Below are 27,653 nucleotides of genomic sequence, written 5' to 3'. Positions count from 1 at the left end.
AGGATAAGAAAATGTATTTCTCTCTATTGAGATATATTACAAAGTGTCTGATATTTGCTTATACTAATGACTTATGCAAAATGTATTGAACCAGAACAGACCATTCAAGTAAGTAAAGCCATTTAAAGTTAACACAGTTGCAAAAATAGGTGTATATTGATGTCTGAATAAAGTAGGGATACCAAGTTTATTTTCTATGGTGCAGCCATAACAACTGACCATATACCATGGGATGCATATTTTATCAACTGAGGTGCATAAATGGGCTAGGGTGAGCTAGGTACCATATCTCTGGAGCCCAGAAGATGCTTTGGCTACTGCCACTGCAATAACGTCCTGCAGCTGTTGCTGCAGTGTGGGTCCTGCAGCCTCCAGCATCACCAAAATGAACATCCTGTCAGCCCCCATGTCATGGTGAGAATTATAAGAGCGCAAAGTTGCTGGACAAGCAGCTGTATTTTACTGTTGTGCAGGTACCAATCTGGGTAACACATTACTTTTAGAAGAATGCTTTAGTAGATAATCCGTATAGGAAGAGACAAACATGGAAATAATGGCCGACATTAATCATTGTCTTTAGACAGTTTTTTGTGTCTAGAAAAGGCGCAAAAAAGCGCAAAAAAGGCGCAAGCAGGGTTTATTTGTGCCTTTTTTGCACCTTTTGGTTTACACATTTCTGCTGATTTTGAGTTGCAATCCACTGATTTTGGCAATACACATGATATAGAAGGTTTTTATCAACTGCGCCTTTTATGAAAAGGCGCAAAAAAGGTGCAAAGCCAATGAAAAGTCTCTAAAACTACACCAGCCCAGACTTAGCTTAGCTTTTTGGTGTATGTGAAGAGAGAAAATGTGACCTGCACAAAATATATCAAATGCTCTGTGACCATTTAAATACCAGCACACAAAAAAAAGGTGTAGAAAAATGCTTCCCTTACACGTACAATGATAACTGCCCCCCAATGTGTATACCAGAAATTGTACTATTCTTATCTACAGGGTATGTCTAGTATTGCAGATAAATTTACTGCAAAACTGCTATTGTAAGTCTACATTTAAGTTGGAGGAGCCTGAATTATGTATAGTTTATACTCTTTTTGAGATTTCTACAATACAAGAAACTATGGGAGAGATTTATCAAAATTTGTGTACAGGAAGAGTGGTGCAGTAGCCCATAGCAACCAATGAGTTTGCTTCTTTCATTTTTAAAAAGGCCTTTGAAGAGTAATATACTGATGCCTTAAGTTCTCACTGTATACTACTAACCTTACAGTCTCCTTCTCTCTTCATCAATATTGCCTCTTCAAGATCAACATCATCGGGGCTGACAGCTCCCACAGAGCACACATCATCAGAAAGTTCATTTAACAGAAAATCATCTAAATGGGACGGTGACCACTGAAGATCATCAGCTTCTTTCTTGACATTCAGAACAGCAGTAGACTTGGAATGATCCCCTCGAGAAGATGGCAGAGGACTTTGAGGCTTAGGACTTGCTGGCTCTGTGTCATTAGACAAAGATGAAGCTTGAGGACTAACTACAGATGTAGTAAGCAAGTAATTGAAAGGAGAAGATTCCTTTGGAGAAGGGGGTTCTTGGAATTCTTCATTCTTGCATTCAGGAACCAAAGAATCCAAAAGAGATGGAGACCAAGGAGGACTTTCTGCTTCCATCTTTATTTCCTCATCACAATCAGATAATTCCACTTTTTTTTCTTCTTTAATGGAAACACTATCTTCCAAGTACTGGAATGTATGTCTTTCATGTACTTCTTCTTTGGGTACAAGAATGGACTTTTTAGTTTCCTGAACAGTAGTGGGGGACTCTGATTTAAAGCTAACTGTACAAGTTATAGTTGTTTCATTGTTATTTGGGGACAGGACAATGTGTCTTGTTACCTCTTGGTCTCTAAATGTTGGAGATTTGTCTCTTGACTTGTGAGCTTTGAACTCCTTGGTCACTGGTTGTGATCTTGATCGCTGCTTTCCCCGATCCTCTTTAGGCTTCTTTTTCTCCTTCACTTTAGAACTCCCTTCTTTGTTGGAATAACTTTTGTCACTTTTGTGTTTCCGCTTTTTTTCTTTCTCAGGACTAATGGAGCGACCAGCTGATTCACTCCTTGAATCACGCTTCTTTTTTTTTTTTTTCTTACTATTGTATGTCCTGGGGGATGAGCTACTATGACTGCTTGATCTGGACCTCTTTCTTTCTCTGGACTCTGTGCTTTTCCTTTTCTTTTCTTTCTTTCTCTCTTTTTGACGCTTCTTCTTAGAACGTTCCCAGCTACCAGAGCTTGACCTGTCACTACGTGATCTCTTTACCTTGTGTGACTTTGACTTCGATTTTCTTTCTCTATCTTCTGTAGACAAAGAAGCAGACCTCGATTCTCGTCCTCGAGACGGTGTTCTAGATCTCGATCTTGAGCATGATTTCGGTTCTTCTTTAACTGTTATTGTCCTTTTTGGTGGTTCAATGCTGTGACTAATAGATAAAGAGCTGGACTCTGAGGGAGTCTCTGACTCCCACACTACTCTATTACCTGCAGTATTCTGATGGACAGTCCTATTTGGAAGGATGTCTGGCTCGGATTTTATAGAAATTTTAGGCTGATCTTCTACATCAAAATGGAAGCCACGGGTTCCACCTGCCTTAAGATCAGAAGTAATTTTTAGTCCAGACAATGGGCAGGATAGTCTTAAAGGAGTATGCTCAATTTTTTCTTTCTTAATTTCCTTTTTGATCTCTTCCACTTTAAGGGGAGGGGGAGACACTGGACTTACACTTACTGGGCTATTAGCGTCATGTGGCTCTTTGTTGTTGGGTGACATCCCAGAAAAATCCGGTCCAAGTTTAGATACAGCCACTCTACTGGAGTGGGTGGTGAACTTAAAGCTCCGAAATGCTCCCACTTTCACACCGCTAGACTGAGTTGTATTAGTGTTCACTGTGGATGTAGAGGGTATGGGTGGTGTGGCAGGCCTTTCAGGACTTGGACTATTTCCAGACCCAGAATCTGAACCGGTTGGCTCAAAAGGATCATAAATTTCATTTTTAACAGTTTTTTCTCTTTTGACAGTTGATGGGTGAGATGTAGCCTTTTGTTGTGTTTTTCCTTCTGATGAACGAAAGGGGTCTTTTGCGCTAGGACTGAATTGTCTACAAGAATTGGTAGAACTCCCACTGATTGTTATTCTAAGCCCCCCTCCACCTGAATCTGAGGAACCCACATTTCTTGAGTTAGAAAGTGGTGCTTTGCTGCTGCCTGAGGCTGTATGACTAGATGAAATACCACCAGAGGGTCTTGAAGGTGCTTGAGATTCTTGGCGAGTGTTTTTTTCTGTATTCTGTGTTGTAGCAAACCTGCCTAACTGCCTATTCTCACCTCTCCCAGTTAGCTGGTTCATGCCAGGCCTTGGAAGGCTGCTATATGCACTGTCACTAGTAGCACTCAGTCGCCTGCTGTCTTCACTATTAGGACTGATGTCAGTCTCCTTTTTGATCTTTGGTATCCGGGGAAATTCAGAAATTTCCATTCTTTTTGCAGATGGCTTGCTTGAATGTTTGACCTCTGGTGGCTTTGGAGGGATTGGATCATTTAAGCTTGGTGACTCTGGCTTGTGAAGAGACCCATTCAAGCGAGGTGGCTCAGCCCCCTTTGAAGCTAAACGTCCAGTAGAGGACTGCACTTGGACAATCCGTGGAGTAAAAGCATTCTTCAGTCTGAATGCAGAAATCCCAGGAGTTGAAGAGTTGGGCACAGATAACCTATCCATTCCTTTAGAAGAGGGTGATGCTGGAGGAGGTGAGGGTGCAGGGGACAGTGAGTACAGATCAGATGAAGGAAAACTGAGAGATGGTTGCTGTACAACAGGCTTCCATGTATTAATAGATGAGGAGATAGTTGGGGACCCTGAGTGCGATGGGCTTGATTCCATAAAACCAGCTGGCGTTGTATCTTCCCTCGAGTTTGAGTTCTGTGCTGAAACTTCACCTAAAAAAAAAATAATTTAAGAAACGTTACAATACACCCGAACTTTTACCAGCATAACACAGAACCTAAAAATTGTCTCCAATCTCCACTGGCATAAGACCTTTTTAAAAGACACCATGGGGGACACAGAAACCATGGGTATAAGAATGCTGCTTAGGAGGGACAATAAGCTCTTTAAAAAAAATAAAAAATAAAAAAGTGATAGAGGAGTGATAGCTCCTCCTACCAGCCTATATTCATCCTGCAGTGAGGTAAGCCACTGTGTAGCAAGCAGTAGGAGGGGGTAAAAAAAGCAAAGAGAACAAAGTAAGAGAGGCCAAAAATAAGGGCTGAAAGGAGTGAGCCACCAACAAAAAATATATACTGGGAGAAAGCAGTGTTCCCCAATGAACTTGACAAAAGAGGATTTTACTGGGAGTACTCACAAAATTCACTTTTATCGGCCATGTCATTAGGGAACAAAGACATCATGGGACGATCTAAAGCAGTCCCCAGGGAAGAGAACTGTCAAGATAAAAGAAGTTAACAGACTCCTAGACCACCATGTGCAAAACCCGGCAAACTAGCAAGGCATCCAGAGATGTGAAGGTGTGAACCTTGTAGAACTTGATGAATGTGTGCAGGGACTCACAAGTGGCCACATTGCACACCTGCATTGTGGAGGCTCCACCCCCCCCTCAGCTCCATGGATGTCATCACAGATCGCAGAGAACCGTTTAAGAACCAAAATAGGTTAAGCTGACCCATCCTTTTTGGGGATAACAAAGAGGTTGGAGTAAAGCCCCTGAAAACGTTGGTCTAGAGGGCATTGAACAATCACTCCCTGATGCAGTAAGGAATCCACTGGGTGAATGAAGGGTTGCGGGGAGGAGAAGACTCAAAAAAGAGAGTCGGGAGGAAGGCTGCAAAACTCTATGAAGTAACTGAAAGAAGTCACCTTCCTAGCCCAAGGGTCAGAATACTTGGAAAGCCAAGCTTCCCGAAAAAAAAAAAAAAGACCCCAATTTTGAAGGTTGTGGGCGAGAGCACCATAAGAGGTTGAGCATAAAGACAGGGTTGGGCTTCTGCTTCAGAGGAGGGAAGCATTGTGGGGGACCGAAGACACCTGAAGCACGAAAGGAACCCGTTGAAAAGGATAGTCTACTGACCAAGTTTTCAGCCAAGCAGGCCTGTGGATGGGCAACCGGAGATGCAGACCCACGACGTCCACAGAAGCCTTGAAGAAGTACTTGCTAGAAGAGGAAGACCTGGTAATTGAGGTCAACCAGGTCCTGTTGAGGAGCTCCCAAAAGTATGCCATGGCGCAATAGGCGTATCCACTCCATAGAAGCTTTGCTGATCCAGGCAGAGGCTAAGATAGGCCGGAGGGTAGATCCTGCAGCCTTAAAGGAGAACTTTGCTGAGTGCTCGATGTGACAATCCAGAGGGTCACGGAAGGACGTGGCATCTGCGGTGGGCAGAATGGTTGTCTTAGACGATCATAAGATGCAAAGAAGACGACTTAGGGTGCGTTCACACCATGTTTAGTCGATACGGGGCAAAAAAAACTTAGTATACTACGGTTTTAGGTCTGGTCTCAAAACCAGATACAGGGCAAAAATGTGCCGACCGGAGTCACTATCTGACTCCAGTCAGCTCATTCAAATGAATGACATGCGGGCCAGGTCCGGATGGGGTACGGGAGTGTCCAGTTTTTACTCCCCCCAGCCAGATCCGGTCCCCGTATCGGATAAACGTGGTGTGAACGCACCCTTAGACCACTTCTCAACCGATTCTTCCGAATAACGATACTGAAGGACCAGCCTCTTGACACAGAAGAACTTCTTGCCCAGGTGCTTCAACTCCTTAAGAATAGTGTCCTCAAACTCAGAATGAGAAGGAAACACCTTGGGAGAGGGCATAGAGCAAGAAAAAGATAAAGTCCCTTGAGCAGAAGCACATTCCGGGTCCTCTATTTGGAGAGAGGAACAGCCTGGGCAGTGCAGCCTGCACTGATTAAATAGTCTGCCACGGAGGTTATCTTGGAAGAGTGGGTCTCATCTAACAGGTCAGTCGGCTGGAGCAGGAGACAGGAGCTGGCAGGACAACTGGACTGGCAGCATATTAGGAGGACAACTCTGAGCTAGAAGCGCGAATACACACTGGTTCCAACTAAGCAGAAAAGCTACAGCCTCAGCAGCCACGAGGAGTGAGAGGAAGAAGGGGGGGGGGGGGAAATAGAGGGCAAGGGAGGAGCCTGGGAGCATGGGCCATTCATTGCGAGGGCAACCAAAAACCTAAAAAGACAGCAGAGGCCTAGACTGGTGAAAAGCTGATACCTCAATTAGAAGATGCCGCTGCCAGAGAAGACTGGTGGCCATTGGGGACTGGAGCTGCATAAAAAAAGGTACCGCTTGGGGTAAAACTGAACTGTGATGTAGGGGACCCACTTCCTAGTTCCACCCACAATCTGTGTGTGCTTCGACAGAGTAACCAAGAGCAAGAGAGGAGCAGTACTGCATTCTGGAGGGGGAAGTGATAAATTAACTGGATATATACCCTCTGCAGTCCGCCTCTCTTCTGACCCCAGAGGAATAAAAGCCCTGCTACAAAGCAGGCATGTAACCCTCCAACAGACCGTGAAGACTGGCTTAGCTCACTGACTGCAGGAAGGGTATAGGATGGTATGAGAAGCCATCACTCATTTTTCAGAGCTTGGTGTCCCTCTGGGAGGCAGCAGCCTATACCCATGGTGTCTGTGTACCCCCAATAACCTGTACGAGAAAAGTATCTGATTGGTGGGAGTCTGACAGCTGACAATCCGCTCTGATCAGGTAGAGAGAATGAAGTTACTTATTACCCTAAGTGAATGAAACAGCAGCACACATGCTCGACCACACCTCCATTCACTTGCTATGGGACTGCTAAAGATGTCGAAAGATATTTATCGGCTATCTTCGGAAGTGCCATAGTTTGTGAATGGGACACTGGTTGAGCTGTGTCCAACTTCAGCTCTTGTGGCCATATTGAATAAACAGGATAGGTGAAAAAAATTTGATCTGATCTAATGGCTGGGCTACTCACACCATTCTTATATTAATTACCCCTCCGCATGTTAAATGTATTTGGTGGGAGAACATCTTTAATGCAACTGCAAACATTTATAACCAAATGGTAACCCTTTACACAATTTACAAAGAGAACAAACCACAAGGCAGCATCAATGACTCACCAGATTTCTTTGCTGTTAAAGAACCATCTCGACTGATCACAATATCAGAACTCTTCATCATGAGAATGCTCTGCCCAGACAGGATACTTCCCAAAAGATCTGGCACAGGTTCTGCCACTGCCACTGACTCAGAAGCCAAAGAAGATACTCTGCCCCTGAATGAGAAACACATATTAAATTGTGTTGAGGCCTTATTGCTTTAATAAGTTGTGATTCACGTGCCAAGTTATATACATTTGAACATTTCCCATCATAAAGCAGAAGATACATATTTCCAATATAAATTTTATTTACCGTGACAGTCCCACAGAGATGGGCCTTGCAACAGGCTGATGTGATCTCAAGGCAGAACGGGAAAGGACTCTACGCTTGGCAGTCAGTGGCGATGAGGAATTACTAACCTGGTCGTCTTGACTGTAAAAAACAGAAATGATGCATATTTTAAATCAAACTACATAATGACATAGTAAATCATTAATTATCTGTGATTTTTTATCACAGATAAAAATGTGAAAGAAGATTAGATTTAAAAAAAAAGACAAATAGTGATGTAAGCCACCTTTAGAATGTAAAAGCTACCGACACCTTTAACATGGCAAAATAATTTTTTAATAAGCCACTGCTTACTGTTATGGACACTGTCACTTTCTCCTACCAATGACATTTCGCACCCCCCTCAGCCAATCACTGGGCATGTAGGCAGTTCCTGCCAGGAAGGGAACAGTGGGGGTGGCAAGTATGGCAGCTTTTTTATTGTACTACACAGGGAGTTACATTACATAATTCTGTAGCTTAGAAAACCCTTTTAAGTTCGCATTTAGGAAGCAAATGAACAACAACAAAAATTCCATGTAAAGGAGCAAACATTTTTTTGTTTTTTTTTTATACAGGGGACAGACCAGTTATTTTATTTTATAAAGTATTTTGTTTAACAATTCCAACTATCAGACATAAGAGGTTTAGTCTTAAACTGAGTGTGTGAAGGATTTACCTATCAAATGGATCTAGATCATTTGGGTTTCCAAACACAGAGAAGGTTGCAGCACCTATATCTTGTCTCATTGAATCTAACGTGTGTTCCGGTGCCCTCTGTATGCGAGGCATTGAAGAGCCCCGAGGTGGGCTGCGTATACCCAAGGATCTAGCAATGCGGCTATGAGAAGTTGAAACTTTTCGATTCTGAAAAGAAAATGCATAGGTTAAATGAAATGTACTGTATATCTCCTAATATTTATAATATTCAATAACAAAAATAGATATTAACTCACTAAGGGTAATTAAATGTATAATATTGATTACTACCACTAGTTGTTCATTAAATAAAAACTGATTAGAGGATATTTCTAACAACACCGATAGAGATCAGAAGAACCCTTAACATGGACTTGTGGATAAGGTTCTGGAAAATATTGAAATCTGTAACAAATTTGCACAAATAAATCAAAAACAAACTTTATCAAGCAGTACTAACTATTAGCTTCCGCACTCTCCGTCTTCTAACCCGTCGTTTGCGCTTTTTTCGGACCCCGCGGCTTCCTTTGGACACCTTTGACTGGCTTGTTTTTTTTCCTTTTGAGAGGAAAGGATAGAAGAGGTTACAAGCACATTAAGTGTTCAGAACAAATACATGTTTAGTATAATGTCTACTTCAAATTCAACTTTCTGCCTGTTATTTGTAAAACCCACCAGTTTTTCTTTTCCGCCTTGTGGTGGTGGTGCGAGGAGTTAGGTTTCGTTGGTAAACAGCAGTATTAAGTCCAGCTACGACCGCCTCAATGGTTTCATCAAGAAGAGATGACAACAAATACCTAGGGACATTCTGGAAGTAAAAGTACAGTATTTTTCAGTTGTACCTAGGTTTACTCAACAGCAAAAAGGGGAAAATTATTTTATATTAAGGCAAAATTTCCTTTTTTTTTTTTCTTTTTTTTTTTAATGGCAAAAACGTGGACAAATGTTATCCAGGGAGTCAATGGGGAATTATGAAACGCCAACCCCATTTCGTGTTTTTGCATTTAGAATTTTTACAAGTCTAAGGGAGAAAAAAAAAAATGGTAAAATAAAAGCTAAATATACAGAGATCTAAGCACCAGTATCAGCAGCTTGTTATGGACAAATAGATACGCATATATACAAAAATCTCCGAAACACAAATGAATATATAATAAGTGCAAAAAAAGGGACTTACATTTAGAGGTCCAGAGGGAGATGTAGTTATCCAGGTGGGGTGTTAAATTTAGCCACTAGAGGAAAATTATAAATAAAGGTTGCAAGAAATAACCCTCAAAAGAAGCAAGTCTCACTAACTCTCCTGTCATGTTCTATCCCCTACAGTGGAGGAGGCGCCCCCACTTCAATCATCGACTGTCCCCTCCCTGGACACTAGACTAATACAATGGAATGAAAAATACCTATCCTATGATGATGGATCATCGTAACCTTTTGACTACATATAACAAGAAACACAGTGCAAAAACATGTGGATTAAAATACAATGCACACACATATATACAGAAAAACTCACAAACCTCCACGCGTTTCCCCCCCACACATGGAATCTATTGGTGGGGTTCCTCAGGAGGTAAAAGTACAGGTAATAAGAACTATGCATAGTGACAGAAAACCGGCGCATACTATAGGCCAGCGCTGGTCTGATGCTGAAGCATAGGGGTTGTAAGTAGGTGGTTATGCATGCCATCGGATTAGGCATACATCCGTTTATTTATATGGTTATCAGACCTACCTGATGTATGGAGCATCCCCACCGGTATTCTCTAGGCATATGTCGTAATTTCAGGCACTATCCCACATCCGGAAGGAAAACCGTATGTGATGCATGTGTTCCACCCGAGGTGGAACTCAGTGCCATATCTATGATGGCCCCGTGGCGGAAAAGGAGTGATGCAAAGCTTCACATGCGTTCCACCAGACAAAATAGCTTATAATGTTTAGATGGAACTCTGGAACGCAGTGTAATCACTTCTATGCCCGTAGCAAAGACATTTGCGTTCCACATACGTCGCTTCACATAAAAATATTAACATGTAAATGCCCCAAATATATCAATATCCCGGTTATGTACAAGTTTAACGGTACTCAGGGGATTGATACAGATAAATAAATCAAAAATAATGATAAACAAAATAGATACAGAAAAAAGGGGGATAAGCTTACTGATAGGGTCCTAGATACAAACGGAACACGTAATCCCTAAACAGTAATAGTTACAGAATGCATAAAAAAATGCGACAGTAGAATGAAAAATGGCTTCATAAAAAGGAAAACCGGAGGAGATCCCCATTGTACACCAGATAAATACAACCAATTAAAGCACCCCAGACAAAAACATTCAATTATATGTATACAATGGAATGATAAACGAATAAAAAAGTCAATGGTTAATTACAGTTCATGTCAAACACTAACCCTTTACAAATGATAAGTAGCCGGGATGGTTGGTTTTACAAACATAGAAACTGGCCTCCACAGGGATACGTCGGTTGCTCGCCCTATTTGGGAAGCACATCAGGGAGATTCCTGATCACTAAGTTTGTAGGTAGTGAGAGCCCCAGGCAGGGCGACAGGGATAGTTCCATATTTAAAAAAGAAACAGTGGATATTCCGTCTCATGAGTACGATACCTGAGGGGCTAAATGATAAACTTTGCTATCAATGATTTATTGACTAATTATCTAGTTTGTCCGCCAAAAAGGATCAATTTCTTGCTGTCAAGGCCAGTTTCTATGTTTGTAAAACCAGCCATCCTGAGGTGATAATGCCCCCGGCTACTTATCATTTGTAAAGGGTTAGTGTTTGACATGAACCATGTAACCATTGACATTTTTTTTTTATTGACTGTTTTTGTCTGGGGTGCTTTAATTGGTTGTATTTATCTAGTGTAAAATGGGGATCTCTTCTGGTTTTCCTTTTAATGAAGCCATTTTTCATTCTACTGTCCGATTTTTTATGCATTCCTGTAACTATTACTGTTTGAGGGATTACATTGTCTGTCTGTATCTAGAACACTATCAGTAAGCTTATCCCCCTTTTTTTCTTTATTTTGTTTATCATTATTTTGCATTTATTTATCTGTATCAATCCCCTGGGTACTTATGAACTCGTACATAACCGGGATATTGATATATTTGGGGCATTTACATGTTAATGGTATTATTTGAAACGGCATGTGTGGAACGCAAATGTCTTTGCTATGGGCATAGGAGTGATTACATTGAGTTCCGGAGATCCAGCTAAACATTATACGCTATATTGTCTGGTGGAAAACATTTTTTTTAAAAAGTTTACGTCACTCCTTTTCCACCACGGGGCCATCATAGATATGGTGCCGAGTTCCACCTCAGGTGGAACACATACATAACATACAGTTTTGCTTCCGGATGTAGAACAGCACCGGAAATTGTTCCATACATCAGGTAGGTCTGATAACCATATAAATAAACGGATGTATGCCTAATCCGATGGCATCCATAACCACCTACTTACAACCCCTATGCTTCAGCATCAGACCAGCGCTGGCCTATCGTATGCGCCGGTTTTCTGTCACTATGCATAGTTCTTACTACCTGTATTTACCTCCAGAGGAACCCCACCAATAGATTACATGTGTGGGGGGGGAAACGCGTGGAGGTTTGAGTTTTTCTGTATATATGTGTGTGCATTGTATTTTAATCCACATGTTTTTGCACTTTGTGTTTTTTGTTATATGTAGTCAAAAGGTTACGATGATGCATCATCATAGGATATAGGTATTTTTCATTCCATTGTATTAGTCTAGTGTCCAGGGAGGGGACAGTGGATGATTGAAGTGGGGGCGCCTCCTCCACTGTAGGGGATAGAACATGACAGGAGAGTTAGTGAGACTTGCTTCTTTTGAGGATTATTTCTTGCAACCTTGATTTATAATTTTCCTCTAGTGGCTAAATTTAAACACCCCACCTGGATAACTACATCTCCCTCTGGACCTCTAAATGTAAGTCCCTTCTTTTGCACCTATTATATATTCATTTGTGTTTCGGAGATTTTTGTATACACGTGTATCTATTTGTCCATAACAAGCTGCTGATACTGGTGCTTAGATCTCTGTATATTTAGATTTAATACCTATCCTTTTTGAGTTGCCCACAAACATACCTATTGTTTTAGTGTTAATTATGTTTGTATCCAATTTGGGGAATATATTATTTTAAGAAAAACAATAAAAAGTTACATTTTAAAAGGGTTCTTGCAGTACTGATGGCAAAACAATATATTCCTTGAATCAATTTTTTTTTAAATCATTTTTTTCTTCTTCAAAGAACGCTGGTTTAACATCGGTGTTTTTGCCGAACAAAACACCAAGTGGCAGCACCTACGGAGGTAAGTAGTGATGCATTGTACCACTACTTACCTCTGTCGGCAGTAAAATATACGGCGGAGCCTTGATTTTCGTTACTAAACTGACTGGAGTACCAGCACCAAGCAGGGCTGAGCTTTACAGGCTTATTATTGGAGATGGTTTCATAGACAAAGTTGAATGTGGAGTTAGCAGATCTAATAAACAATACATGCTTTAACCCCTTAAGGACCAGAGCGTTTTTTGCACATCTGACCACGGTCACTTTAAGCATTAATAACTCTGGGATGCTTTTACCTTTCATTCCGATTCCGAGATAGTTTTTTCGTGACATATTCTACTTTATGTTAGTGGTAAAATTTCATCGATACTTGCATCTTTTCTTGGTGAAAAATTCCCAAATTTTATGAAAAAAATAGAAAATGTAGCTTTTTTCTAACTTTGAAGCTCTCTGCTTGTAAGGAAAATGGATATTCCAAATAAATTATATTTTGATTCACAAATACAATATGTCTACCTTATGTTTGCATCATAAAGTTGACATGTTTTTACTTTCGGAAGACAGAGTCGGGAAGGTATTTTTACCTCTAGTATGAGTGTTTTTTGCCTTCCTCTGGATCAACTCAGTAGGGACTCATTAGGGTTATAGGTTGAACTTGATGGACTCCGGTCTTTTTTCAACCTTATGAACTATGTAGAGGGCTTCAAAGTTCAGCAGCAATTTTCCACAAAATTTTCAAAATCTGAATTTTTCATGGACCAGTTCAGGTTTGAAGTGGATTTGAAAGGCTTTCTTATTGGAAATACCCCATAAATGACCCAATTATAAAAACTGTAGCCCTCAAAGTATTCAAAATGACATTCAGTAAGTGTGTTAACCTTTTAGGTGTTTCACAGGAATAGCAGCAAAGTGAAGGAGAAAAAGGAGATTTTTGTTTACTTACCGTAAAATCTCTTTCTCGAAGGATCCGTTGGGGGGACACAGACCGTGGGTGTATGCTGCTGTCTCTAGGAGGTGTGACACTATGGTAATAAAAAAAAGTCTGCTCCTCCCAGCAGGATATACCCGCCTTCAGGCTCTGAGCTAATCAGTTTAAGTTCCAGAGCAATAGGAGGAGACCAACAGGTCAAAGAAAACCCCCAAACTGTCCGAGAACCAGAAGAAAAAAGCCACCGAGAAATGGTGGCCTTGGAAGCAGGTTGTCCCTTGCGACGACCTTCCGTAAGGACGACAAAGGAATCACACTGACGAAAAGTAGAAATGATGGAAAGATAAGACCGAACAGCCCGAACTACATCAAGCTTGTGTAGTAAGCGCTCCTTAGGATGAGAAGGAGCAGGACAAAAGCAGGACAAAATGTCCTCATTGAGGTAAAAGGCCGAGACCACCTTAGGCAAAAAGGAAGGATCTGGCCGGAAAACAACCTTATCCTGGTGGATCACCAGAAACGGAGAACGGCAGGAAAGAGCTTGCAGTTCAGACACCCTCCGGATGGAGGTGATAGCAACAAGAAACGCCACTTTCCAAGAAAGGAGGCGGAGAGACACCTCTCTAAGGGGCTCAAAGGGTGCACCCTGGAGGGCACTCAGAACCAAATTCAAGTCTCAAGGGGGAGAGGGTGACCGATAAGGAGGAACAGCGTGTGCCACTCCTTGAAGGAAGGTCCGGACATGAGAATTAGAAGCCAGGGGCCGCTGGAAAAGAACAGCAAGGGCCGAAACCTGACCTTTAAGGGAACTGAGAGACAACCCCAGTTCAAACCCCGACTGCAAAAAGGAGAGAAGACGGGGAACCGAGAAGGTTACCGGGGAGAAGTCCTGAGCTTCACACCAACGAAAATAAGACCGCCAAGTACGGTGGTAAATTCTTGCGGAGGAGGGCTTAAGAGCCTTGAACATGGTGTGAATGATTTGGGAAGAGAACCCGCGGGCCCTCAAAACCGCGGTCTCAACCGCCATGCCGTCAAATGCAGCGACTAAATTGGGGTGGCAAAGAGGACACAGAAAGTAGGTCCGGGAAGAGCGGAAGGAGCAGTGGAGCGTCGTCCAGGAGCCTGACTACGTTGGCGTACCACGACCTACGGGGCCAATCTGGAGCTACCAGAATGGCGGGGATGTCCTCTGCCTTGAGCTTCCTCAGCATCCTGGGAAGGAGCGGAAGAGGAGGGAACAGATAGGGTAGGGCAAACCCCGCCCAAGGAATCACTAGGGCATCCACGGCCAGAGCCTGAGGGTCCCAGGACTTGGACACAAAAGGAAGGATCTTCCGATTGTGCCGGGACGCGAAGAAGTCCACGTCCGGAGTGCCCCAGAGGTTGCAGAGCTGCGCGAAGACCTCCAGATGTAGAGACCACTCGCCAGGGTCGGGTGAGGACCGACTAAGGAAGTCCGCTTCCCAGTTGAGCACTCCCGGAATGTGAATCGCTGAAATGGCCGGAATCTTGCACCTCGGCCATGGCTGCCGAGCTGCGAGTGCCGCCCTGTCGATTTATGTATGCCACGGCCGTGGCGTTGTCCGACTGAACGCGGACAGGACGGGACTGAAGACGGGACTCCCAATGAAGAAGACAAAGAATAATCGCCCGTAATTCTAATATGTTTATCGGAAGAAGGGTCTCCTGGGGAGACCAGAGTCCCTGAACCATCCAATCCCTGAACAGGCTGGCATCCGTTGTAACAACCTGCCAGTGAAGGAAAAGAAACAATCGCCCTTGGAGAAGAAGGGGGGAGCGGAGCCACCAGAGCAGAGACTGACGGACCCAGCGAGGGATAACAATCTGACGATAGAGGGACAGAGGATCGCCAGTTGAAGGGGGCGGTAATGAAACTGGGCAAAGGGTACGGCCTCCATAGTTGCCACCATCCGACCCAGGACTTCCATACAAGTGCGGATGGAGACTGCTACCTGGGTCCGAAGGAAACGGACCCCCGACCGGAGCGCCAGACGTTTGTCTGGCGGAAGACAAATTCAGGCAGAGGCCGTGTCGAATCGAAGTCCCAGGAAGGTTAGAGACTGGGTAGGACTGACTTGTCCCGGTTGACCATCCACCCAAAGCGAGTCAGAGTGTGGAGAGTGACGTCCAGATTCTCCAGAGTCTGGGCTCTGGTTGGAGCCTTGATGAGAAGGTCATCTAGATAGGGTATCACCGAGATTCCCCTTGACCGTTACAGGCCCATCACTGGCGCAAGGATATTTGTATTTTATGTCAGAACCGCTGTAAAATAAGCCACCCCTGTGCAAATCACCAATTTAGGCCTCAAATGTACATAGTGCGCTCTCACTCCAGAGCCATGTTGTGCGTCCGTACGTATTTCCGTACTCAGGAGAAATTGCGTTACAAATTTTGGGGTCTTTTTTTTCCTTTTACCGCTTGTGAAAATAAAAAGTATGGGGCAACATCAGCATGTTAGTGTAAAAAAATAAAAACATTTTACACTAACAGCCTGGTGTGGACCCCAACTTTTACTTTTTCATAAGGGGTAAAAGGAGAAAAAGCCCCCCAAAATTTGTAGTGCAATTTCTCCCGAGTACGGAAATACCCCATATGTGGCCCTAAACTGTTTCCTTGAAATTCGACAGGGCTCTGAAGTGAGAGAGCACCATGCGCATTTGAGGATTAAATTAGGGATTGCATAGGGGTGGACATAGGGGTATTCTACGCCAGTGGTTCCCAAACAGGGTGCCTCCAGCTGTTGCTAAACTCCCAGCATGACTGGACAGTCAGTGGCTATCTGGAAATGCTGGGGGGGGGGGGTTGTTTTGCAACAGCTGGAGGCTCCGTTTTGGAAACGCTGCAGCCCTCCAGATGTTGCTAAGCAACCCACCGGCTTCCATAATCTGCACCAGGGAGCCGCATCACCGTCCTCTTCTGCCGCCGATCGCTGCCCGCTGCCGTATCCGATGGGTAAGTGGACCCACTGCGTCGGTCCTCCTCGGTTTCCCCGTTCTGCCCCGCCTATTGTGGGTGGGAAGAACGGGGAAACCGAAAGCTAACTCCCCCGCCCCCGATCTGCTATTGGTCGTCGCTTCTAGACAACCAATAGCAGGGATAGGAGGGGTGGTACCCCTGCCACCTCACTCTTATCCCTTCAGAGGGATCGTGGGTGTCTTGAACCACCCCGATCCCCCTTATTTTCTGGGTCACCATAGACCCGTATGACCCGGGACCGGCACAAATCGCCTGTGAGAATTTGTGTTATCCCCTTGGGCATTTGCGCGGGGTGCCTGCTGTTTTGATATCAGCAGCTACCCAATCCGGTCCCCGCCGCAAAATTCCCACGGACGTACGTGGTCCTTAAGTACCAGGGAGCTAGGGCGTACGCGTACGTCCTTGGTCCTTAAGTGGTTAAAAAGGAGATTTTTTTTGTACTCACCATAAAATCTCTTACTTGTAGCCTTCACAGGGGGACACCTTACTGATGGGGTATATGCTCTTGCCACTAGGAGGCACTGACACTAGGAAAAAAAAGTCGGCTCCTCCCTGTCAGGATATACCCGCCCACTGGAAGTGAGGCAACCAGTTTTGTCACAAAGCAGTAGGAGAAGCCAACAAAGAACATGTCCGAAGGACCCTAGAAAGAATCCCAGATTTAAAAAAAAAAAGAAATAAAAAAAACAGAAATGATAATACGGACAAAAAAAAAAACTAATAAAGAAATTTTGCGGTGCGGTGTCCCCCTATGAAGGCTACGAGAAAAAGATTTTACGGTGAGTACAAAAATTTTAGGGTTGGTGCAATATAGAAAACTGTTATTACCTGTGACATACTTTTTTTTAACTCATTGAACATGTATTGCACCACAAGAAAAGACAACACTCTGGGGAAATATATTTTCACTGCCCGACAGTAATCTGGATTAGCTATACAGTCACATATTTTCATTTTTACCTGGCTGCTGCGTGCTGTAGTGCGGATCCTGTTAACACTAGCCCTCACCCTCTCACTTTGCCTGGTGCGAGCAATAGCACGAGTCCTAATCACATTGGTCCTCAGACGACTTGTGGTTGGAACTACATCTGCTAGCAGGCTGGTCACTTCCTCCTCACTAACTGCATCTGGACAACAAAAAAAGATGGATTAAGTATTTATAGATTTAAAAAAATTATAATTATATAATTATATTTTTTATATATATATATATATATATATATATATATATATATATATAGTTAAATTAGTTAAATCCTGATCGAACGAGTAATATGAAGCTCATCAAGAATCTGCTTCAGGGAGGGAGCACTGGCCCATTAACACCAAGCTCCTTCCCCCTCTAATACTGATCTTCAACCTGCAGATCATGCCACAGGCTGCCGGTGCATGCTGGGAGTAGTGGTTTTACAATGGCTAACAAGTCACAGGCTGGAGATCTGAACTTTATACGTCATCTCGATTACAGGAATTACCGTCATCAGGCTGATTAGCAGCAGCACATTCGGGGCAGAACCATTCATCCACAGGAACGGCATTGAGAGGAGGTGTCAGACATTCCATGTGGTACCTAAAACACACATTACAGAAAGTGTCATAAATCCAGTGTCTGAATATTGCAAAATTACTTTTACAAACAGAACCTATTACACTGCAGTGTACACCGTCACTGCTGCCCTGGATGTTGCCCTCCATCGCTGTCGCCGCGTCCCCGTTGCTCCGAAAAGTCTCTGCTGCCTGGTATCCTCGCTCTCCGTCACCGCCATCATGTCGCTACGCACGTCGCTCCTATTGGATGACGGGATGGCGTACGTGACGACGTGATGACGAAGGAGAGCGCCAGCCATGCAGGGGATCCCGGCACGGAGCAGACACCGAGGAGGCAGGTAAGGTCCCTCCCGGTGTCCTGTAAGCTGTTCGGGACACCGCAATTTCTCCGCGGCGGCCCCGAACAGCCCTGCCGTTGATGGCCGAAGGGACCTCCGCGATAGGACAGGGTTTTAATGTGTATTCGCCGTATAAGACGCACCAACTTTCCCCCCCCCCCCAGTTTTGGGGAAGAAAAAGTCTGTCTTATACGGCGAAAAATACGGTAATATTTTATGGAAAATACAAAAATGGACTTAGGTCATTAGAGGTCACAGGTCTTCTTGAAATCGCTTGTCAGGTGATACCAACTTTGTGGAAACAAAAGTAGAGCCACAGCCTGATCCAGCAGTCACAGCTGAAGACATTGCTGGAGCAGTGGAAATGTTCTGCTACCTAGGTAGGTGCAGCAAGAGCAGAGACCAACAACAGACACTCATTGCAGGAACTTGGTTGTGATTAACAGATTTATGTTCACATCACAAGCGCCACCCCTCACAGGACATTTTTTCAAAGTTAATACTAATGACCAATACACATTAAAGGGGTACTTCGCCAAAAACATCTTATCCCCTATGGCAGCAGCGGCGGCCAGAGCGCAGAAGCTTGGAACTTTGCGATGACGTCACGCCACGCCCCCTCCATTCACGTCTATGTGAATGAAGGGGGCGTGACAGCTACTACGTAGCTGCCACACCTCCTCCCATAGACATGAATGGAGGGGGCGTGGCGGCTGTAGTCATCAGTCAGCATGGAGTGGCGTTCACTGGGCACAGATGACTGGGGTGCCGCTTCGGAGATCGCGGGGGTCCCTAGCGGCGGGACCCCCGTGATCAGACATCATATCTCCTATTCCTTTGAATCACCTCATTAAGATAGGTTTTCTAAATGGGAGAATAACATGCACTATGTAAGTAGCAATATTTATATGAGGAATATAGGACCCAGCTAAAACAGATCTGCTGACATGCTCTCCTTTTTAAAGTGCTGAATGTATAACAGCATTGCTGACCCTTTATGATAGTGCAAAGCATAGAAGATCAATAAAGGGGGGGGGGGAGGGGGCTTGAGGGACACTTCAAGAAATGAGGTAACAATAGTCACATCACTGCTCTCAAGGAGAAGCATCTAAATTTGTATTGTGAAATCTACGGTTCATTTTATTCCTGCAATAGCAACAAAGCTGGAGCACAAAAACACCAAGCACATACCCAGCATCACAGCCATCACACAGCAACAGTCGGTCTTCACGGTCACTACGCCCACACACTTCACAGTTTGTAGGGTTGTCATCTACTATCAAGTTCTCATCTGCTTTACTTTGTACTGGGACCTACATCAACAACAGGAGGAGAGAAATTGTTATTCCAGCACACAATATACACCTCCAATTGCTGTGTTTGTAGTTATCTATATACCCAGCCATGGATATTTTCAAAAATACATTGGCATATTCACCTTTTTTAGGATCTCGCCACCATAATGTGCCCTGATATGAATGCATGAAAAGGTAATTCTGTCCACAGGACACGAATTGGCATTCTGGAAGAAGAAAAATAAAACATTATTAAGACTTAAATCACTATAAAATCAACTACATTATATAATAAGTTTTCACATAAAGATACAGAAATAGACTTTAACAACAATACAAATATTATGAGGCACGTTCTTATTTTTTCCAATCAATAATGGGAATGAATGGTATTGACAATTTAGTCATATTGGCTAAGGCTGGGTTTACACCACGTTTTGTTAAATACGGCTCCCGTATACGGCTGGGAGGAGGGGGACGGGGCTTAATCGCGGCGCCCGCACTCAGCCGTATTCGGGAACCGTATTTAATGTATGTCTATGAGCCGACCAGAGTGAACCGCAGCCTCCGGTCGGCTTCGTTTTCGGCCGTATGCGGTTTCCCGACCGCAGGCAAAAACGTGGTCGACCACGTTTTTGCCTGCGGTCGGGAAACCACATACGGCCGAAAAAGCAGCCGACCGGAGGCTGCGGTTCACTCCGGTCGGCTCATAGACATACATTAAATAAGGTTCCCGAATACGGCTGAGTGCGGGCGCCACGATTAAGCCCCGCCCCCCTCCTCCCAGCCGTATACGGGAGCCGTATTTAACAAAACGTGGTGTGAACCCAGCCTAAATCAGCAGTTTTCGTAATTTTCACATAGTTTTATTGAAGAGCTATATACCCTCCACTAGGACCCCCAATAGGGAGCGGTTAGGAGCCCTCAGTGAACTAAAATTTTGCTCAAAGGTTCAAGCTGACAAAAATAAATTATAATTGCCCCAATTGCTTTCTACTCCACATGACAACACACAGGAAATACCTGATCAGACAATCAATGGCTGAGGTGCAGGCTTTCCTATGTGTTCAGGCGGAAAAGCTGATCAGCAGGGACCAGGCACTGAAGGGACAACAGCAGAGGGGGATTGGGCAAGAGGGTTTTTTTTTTTATTTTGAAGATAGGGTATTTTTAAAAGAAATTATCTAGCCCTTTTATACCATTTTATTTTAAGTTAATTTTTACTTCTGAAAAATATGCTTATGGGACATTAGTAGCAAATATCAGATAGCGATCTATCTAAAGCGTCCTAATAAGCTGTGAATTTGAAGGTAACTTTACTAACCTTTGACCACTCAACAATGCAGTCCAGGCAGAAATAATGATTGCAGTTTTCAGGTGTCCCCACAACCTGGTCTCTGAAGCCATTTAGACAGATGGGACAATTCTCTCTTTCCTCATCAGAGCTCATCCCTTCATTTAAATCTACGGTAGAAAGAGTAGGGTCCGAGCTTCCCACTGGAAGATCCTCTTCATCATCCTCCTCCTCTTCTTCTTCTGAATCTAACAAAACATGTGCAATAAAATACTCAGGTCCCCAATGCAATGTCTCCCCCTATAATAATATTCAGACAGTCTGGTCACTGCAGAGCTGAAATGTTACTTGGTTGATTTCTTTTTCTTCACTGCAGGAGTTACCATTCCATCCAATTTTGGATTTCTTTTCTGTCCGTCCACAGTGCTCTCTGCTGACACCTTTGTCCATGTCAGGAACTGTCCAGAGCAGGAGAAAATCTCCATAGCAAACATATGCTGCTCTGGACAGTCCCAGCAGAATTTCCTCGGTAGTAATCAGCAGCTAATAGGTACTGGAAGGATTAAGTAATTTTTAAGTAATTTACAAATCTGTTTAACTTTTTGGCACAAAATTTTTTTCCACCAGAGTACTACTTTAAGGCTACGATTTCACACAAACGTTAGATGTTGCATAGTTAGTACGGCTGGAAAAAAAATAAAATAAAAAAGTACCTGTCCACCAAGTTCAACCCGACATTGCTCAGTATTCAACATTGCGCAGTATTAAATCTTAAAGGGGTACTCCAGTAGAAAACAATTTTATTTAAATCAACTTGTGCCAGAAAGTTAAACAGATTTGTAAATTATAGAAAAAGAGAGAGAAGGATGCACTCACCACTTAGCTGCCGGTAAAAAATGCTTTATTCGGACATAACTTCAGAGTGTGGAGGACAGGGGGTGCAGGATGCCAGACACGGGCAGGTAACAGCAGTTTCACCCGTGCATGCGGGCTTCTTCAGACCGCATGCGCGGGTGAAACGGCTGTTACCTGCCCGTGTCTGGCGTCCTGCACCCACTGTCCTCCACGCTCTGAAGTTATGTCCGAATAAAACATTTTTTACCGGCAGCTAAGTGGCGAGTGCATCCTTCTCTCTTTTTCTACAATATTGTGCTGCGACTTGTGCATTACCCGTGGATAGCACCACCACGTAACCGGTTCACTGGCCTCCGTTCACACTGCAGTTATACCCAACATACAAGGGACTTTAAAAGTGATTGCACAGGAAGTATCCTGTAGTGGTGCCGAACTATCCTACTTCTACACAAATGAGATTTGTAAATTACTTCTATTTAAAAATCTTAAACCTTCCAGTACTTATCAGCTGCTGTATGCTCCAGAGGAAGTTCATTTCTTTTTCAATTTATTTTCTGTCTAACCACAGTGCTCTCTGCCGACACCTCTGTCCATGTCAAGAACTGCCCAGAGCAGGATATGTTTGCTATGGGGATTTGCTTCTGCTCTGGACAGTTCCTGACATGGTCCGAGGTGTCAGCGGAGAGCACTGTGGTCAGACAGAAAAGAAATTCAATAAGAAAAGAACTTCCTCTGGAGCATACAGCAGCTGATAAGTACTGGAAGGATTAATATTTAGAAATCTGTTTAACTTTCTGGCACCAGTTGATTTAAAAAAATAAAAAATAAAAAGGTGGAGTACCCTTTTAAATTTTCCGACCTGATATACGGTTTACAATTTGTTCTTAAATTGTCCCTTGTCCCTGTGTGATTTCCCCCATCTGCCCTAAGTCTGGTGTTGTTGCCCACCTCTCTCTAAACTTATATACTGCCTTTTCCCCTCTGCAGACTCCCATGTATTCGCTTTCCTTCTTGACCATACTCTAATACAGAACAGCTTATGAGATAAGCTTGGCTGAAAACATGAATGCTTTTTAGATACTATTTGGTTAGTATTCTATCCAAAACCAGGAGTGGGTCCAAAAACACAGAAAACAAACTGTTCAATTACAGTTTTTCTCTGTGCCAGTTCAACTCTGTTTTAGATAAAAATACAAAATGATAATTAGCCTGACACTCTCTCAGAGAAGAAAGGGGGCAAGCAAAGAGACTATACTACCACAGTGCGCTGTCAGAGTCAGCAGGACAGCCAGTCTATGAACAGGGGTTGAACAGATTCTACAGCAACAAATGGCAAACATTTTTAAAGAATATTGTTTAAAGTTTCCCTGTCCTTTGAAAAACACGTTTGATATGTCAGACATGTAAAGAGTTTTGATCACTCAGGTTCTTAGTGTTAAGACCCCGATTGTTATTTAACACCTTAACCCCTTAAGGACCAGGCCATTTTACACCTTAGGACCAGAGCGTTTTTTGCACATCTGACCACTGTCACTTTAAACATTAATAACTCTGGAATGCTTTTAGTTATCATTCTGATTCCGAGATTGTTTTTTCGTGACATATTCTACTTTAACATAGTGGTAAAATTTTGTGGTAACTTGCATCCTTTCTTGGTGAAAAATCCCAAAATTTGATGAAAAATTTGAAAATTTAGCATTTTTCTAACTTTGAAGCTCTCTGCTTGTAAGGAAAATGGATATTCAAAATATTTTTTTATTTTATTCACATTTCCAATATGTCTACTTTATGTTTGCATCATAAAATTGACGTGTTTTTACTTTTGGAAGACACCAGAGGGCTTCAAAGTTCAGCAGCAATTTTTCAATTTTTCACAAAATTTTGAACCTCGCTTTTTTTCAGAGACCAGTTCAGGTTTGAAGTGGATTTGAAGGGTCTTCCCATTAGAAATACCCCACAAATGACCCCATTATAAAAACTACACCCCTCAAAGTATTCAAAATGACAATCAGTAAGTGTTTTAACCCTTTAGGTGTTTCACAGGAATAGCAGCAAAGTGAAGGAGAAAATTCACAATCTTTATTTTTTACACTCACATGTTCTTGTAAACCCAATTTTTGAATTTTTACAAGGGGTAAAAGGAGAAAATGTATACTTATATTTGTAGCCCAATTTCTCTCGAGTAAGCACATACCTCATATGTCTATGTAAATTGTTCGGCGGGCGCAGTAGAGGGCTCAGAAGCGAAGGAGCGACAAGGGGATTTTGGAGAGTACGTTTTTCAGAAATGGTTTTTGGGGGGCATGTTGCATTTAGGAAGCCCCTATGGTGCCAGAACAGCAAAAATAACCCACATGGCATACCATTTTGGAAACTAGACCCCTTGGGGAACGTAACAAGGAATAAAGTGAGCCTTAATACCCCACAGGTGTTTCACGACTTTTGCATATGTAAAAAAAATATTTTTTTTTTCCACTAAAATGTGTGTTTCCCCCCAAATTTCACATTTTTGCAAGGGTTAATAGCAGAAAATACCCCCCAAAATTTGTAACCCCATCTCTTCTGAGTATGGAGGTACCCCATAAGTTGGCATGAAGTGCATTACGGGCGAACTACAATGCTCCGAAGAGAAGGAGTGATATTTGACTTTTTGAGAGCAAATTTTGCTCAGGGGGCATGTCGCATTTAGGAAGCCCCTATGGTGCCAGAACAGCAAAAAAAAAACACATGGCATACCATTTTGGAAACTAGACCCCTTGAGGAACGTAACAAGGAATAAAGTGAGCCTTAATACCCCACACGGGTTTCACGACTTTTGCATATGTAAAAAAATATATATATTTTTTTCACTAAAATATGCGTTTCCCCCCAAATTTCAAATTTTTGCAAGGGTTAATAGCAGAAAATACCCCCCAAAATTTGTAACCCCATCTCTTCTGAGTATGGAGGTACCCCATAAGTGGACCTGAAGTGCACTACGTGCGAACTACGTGCAAACTACAATGCTCAGAAGAGGAGGAGCACCATTGAGCTTTTGGAAAGAGAATTCGTTTGGAATGGTAGTCAGGGGCCATGTGCATTTACAAAGCCCCCCATGGTGCCAGAACAGTGGACCCCCCCCACATGTGACCCCATTTTGGAAACTACACCCCTCACAGAATTTAATAAGTGGTGCAGTGAGCATTTACACCCCACTGGCGTTTGACAGATCTTTGGGACAGTGGGCTGTGCAAATGGAAAATTACATTTTTCATTTTCACGGATCACTGTTCCAAAAATCTGTCAGACACCTGTGGGGCGTAAATGCTCACTGCACCCCTTATTACATTACATGAGTGGTGTAGTTTCCAAAATGGGGTCACATATGGGGGGTCCATTGTTCTGGTACCATGGGGGCTTTGTAAACACAAGTGGCCTTCAATTCCGGACAAATTTTCTCTTCAAAATCCCAATGGCGCTCCTTCTCTTCTGAGCATTGTAGTGCACCCATACAGCACTTTACATCCACATATGGGGTATGCTCTTACTCAGAAGAAATTGGGTTACAAATTTTGGGGGGCTTTTTTTTATTTTCCCTTGTGAAAATGAAAAATTTAGGGTGACACCAGCATTTTAGTGAAAAAAAAAAATTTTTTTTCACTTTCCCATCCAACTTTAATGAAAATTTGTGGGGTGTTCAGGCTCACTATACCCCTTGTTACGTTCCGTGAGGGGTGTCGTTTCCAAAATGGGGTCACATGTCTGTATTTATTGTTTTGTGTTTATGTCAGAACCACTGTAAAATCAGCCACCCCTGTGCAAATCACCAATTTAGGCCTCAAATGTACATGGTGCGCTCTCACTCCTGAGCCTTGTTGTGCGTCCGCAGAGCATTTTACGCCCACATATGGGGTATTTCTGTACTCAGGAGAAATTGCGTTACAAATTTTGGTGGTCTTTTTTTCCTTTTACCTCCCGTGAAAATAAAAAGTAAAGGACAACACCAGCATGTTAGTGTAAAAAAAAATTTTTTTTTTACACTAACAGGCTGGTGTAGACCCCAACTTTTCTTTTTCATAAGGGGTAAAAGGAAAAAAAGCCCCCAAAATTAGTAACGCAATTTCTCCCGAGTACGGAGATACCACATATGTGGCACTAAACTGTTTCCTTGAAATAGGACAGGGCTCCGAAGTGAGAGAGCGCCATGCGCATTTGAGGACTAAATTAGGGATTGCACAGGGGTGGACATAGGGGTATTCTACGCCAGTGATTCCCAAACAGGGTGCCTCCAGCTGTTGCTAAACTCCCAGCATGCCTGGACAGTGGCTGTCCGGAAATGCTGGGAGTTGTTGTTTTGCAACAGCTGGAGGCTCTGTTTTGGAAACACTGCCGTACAATACGTTTTTTATTTTTTATTAGGGGGACAGTGTAAGGGGGTGTATATGTTGTGTTTTACTCTTTATTATGTGTAGTGTAGTGTTTTTAGGGTACATTCACACTGGCGGGCGTTTACAGTGAATTTACGGCTAGGAGTTTGCGCTGCGGTGAAAAATTTGCCACAGCCCAAACTTGAAGCAGAAAACTTACTGTAAACCCGCCAGTGTGAATGTACCCTGTACGTTCACATGGGGGGGGGGGGGGGGGGGGGCAAACCTCCAGCTGTTTCAAAACTACAACTCCCAGCATGTACTGACAGACCGTGCATGCTGGGAGTTGTACTTTTGCAACAGCTGGAGGTACACTGGTTGGAAAACCTTCAGTTAGGTTCTGTTACCTAACTCAGTATTTTCCAACCAGTGTGCCTCCAGCTGTTGCAAAACTTCAACTCCCAGCATGTACTGATCGCCGAAAGGCATGCTGGGAGATGTAGTTATGCAACAGCTGGAGGGATCGCAACTACAACTCCCAGCATGCAGAGACAGCTGTTTGCTGTTTAGGCTTGCTGGGAGTTGCAGTTTTGCAACATCTGTAGAGCTATAGTTTAGAGACCACTGCATAGTGGTCTCCAAACTGTGGACCTCCAGATGTTGCAAAACTACAACTCCCAGCATGCCCAGACAGCAAACTGCTGTCTGGGCATGCTGGGAGTTGTAGTTTTGCAAGATCTGGAGGTGCACAGTATAGAGATCACTTTGCAGTGGTCTCAAACTGTAGACCTCCAGCTGTTACAAAACTGCAACTCCCAGCAAGCCTAAACAGCTCTCTGGGCATGCTGGGAGTTGTAGTTTTGCAACATCTGGAGGGTTACAGTTTAGAGACCACTATAGTGGTCTCAGACTGTAGCCCTCCAGATGTTGCTAAGTAACTCACCGGCTTCCGTTGGATCCAGGGAGCTGCGTCGCGGTCCTCTTCTTCCGCCGATCGTCGCCCGCTGCCGCCGCTGATCGTCGCCGCTGCCGTCGCCGATGGGTAAGTGGATCTTCGGCGCCGGTCCCTGTCGGTTTCCCCGTTCTGCCCCGCCTATTGTGGGAGGGCAGGACGGGGAAACCGAAAGTAAACCCCTCCGCCCCCGATCTGCTATTGGTGGTCGCGTCTAGACCACCAATAGCAGAGATAGGAGGGGTGGCAACCCTGCCACCTCACTCCTATCGCTACAGGGGGATCGTGGGTGTCTAGGACACCCGCGATCCCCCTTCTATTCCGGGTCACCGGGTCACCATAGACCCGTATGACCCGGAATCGGCGCAAATCGCAAGTGTGAATTCACTTGCGATTTGCGCCGATCGCCGACATGGGGGGTCTAATGACCCCCCTGGGCATTTGCACGGGGTGCCTGCTGATAGATATCAGCAGTCACCCCGGCGCGATCCCCGCCCGGCGCGCGGCGGGGACCGAAATTCCCACGGGCGTACAGGTACG

At 43.7% G+C, this 27,653-nt stretch overlaps 1 protein-coding gene across 2 annotated transcripts in view; it reads right to left on the bottom strand.

Moving 5' to 3' along the window:
- PHRF1 (PHD and ring finger domains 1) overlaps positions 1–27,653 on the bottom strand; it is a 52,005-nt gene that overhangs the window by 8,247 nt on the left and 16,105 nt on the right. Inside the window, exons 4-14 of one of the 2 annotated variants that reach the window (XM_056527124.1) lie at positions 20,991–21,202; positions 19,810–19,893; positions 19,563–19,684; positions 17,961–18,055; positions 17,446–17,612; positions 8,890–9,022; positions 8,675–8,772; positions 8,195–8,382; positions 7,498–7,617; positions 7,204–7,358; positions 1,267–3,992 (exon numbers count right to left, since the gene is read on the bottom strand). In XM_056527124.1, the coding sequence (XP_056383099.1) occupies positions 1,267–3,992; positions 7,204–7,358; positions 7,498–7,617; positions 8,195–8,382; positions 8,675–8,772; positions 8,890–9,022; positions 17,446–17,612; positions 17,961–18,055; positions 19,563–19,684; positions 19,810–19,893; positions 20,991–21,202 (4,100 nt within the window). Of the gene's footprint in view, positions 1–1,266; positions 3,993–7,203; positions 7,359–7,497; positions 7,618–8,194; positions 8,383–8,674; positions 8,773–8,889; positions 9,023–17,445; positions 17,613–17,960; positions 18,056–19,562; positions 19,685–19,809; positions 19,894–20,990; positions 21,209–27,653 lie in introns of both variants that reach the window. The other variant, XM_056527123.1, reaches the window with a different exon arrangement.

Source organism: Hyla sarda, chromosome 6, assembly GCF_029499605.1.
Source record: "Hyla sarda isolate aHylSar1 chromosome 6, aHylSar1.hap1, whole genome shotgun sequence".
Lineage (NCBI taxonomy): Eukaryota > Metazoa > Chordata > Amphibia > Anura > Hylidae > Hyla > Hyla sarda.
The sequence above is the reverse complement of the archived record's forward strand: the minus strand, read 5'-3'. Positions and strand labels throughout refer to the sequence as shown.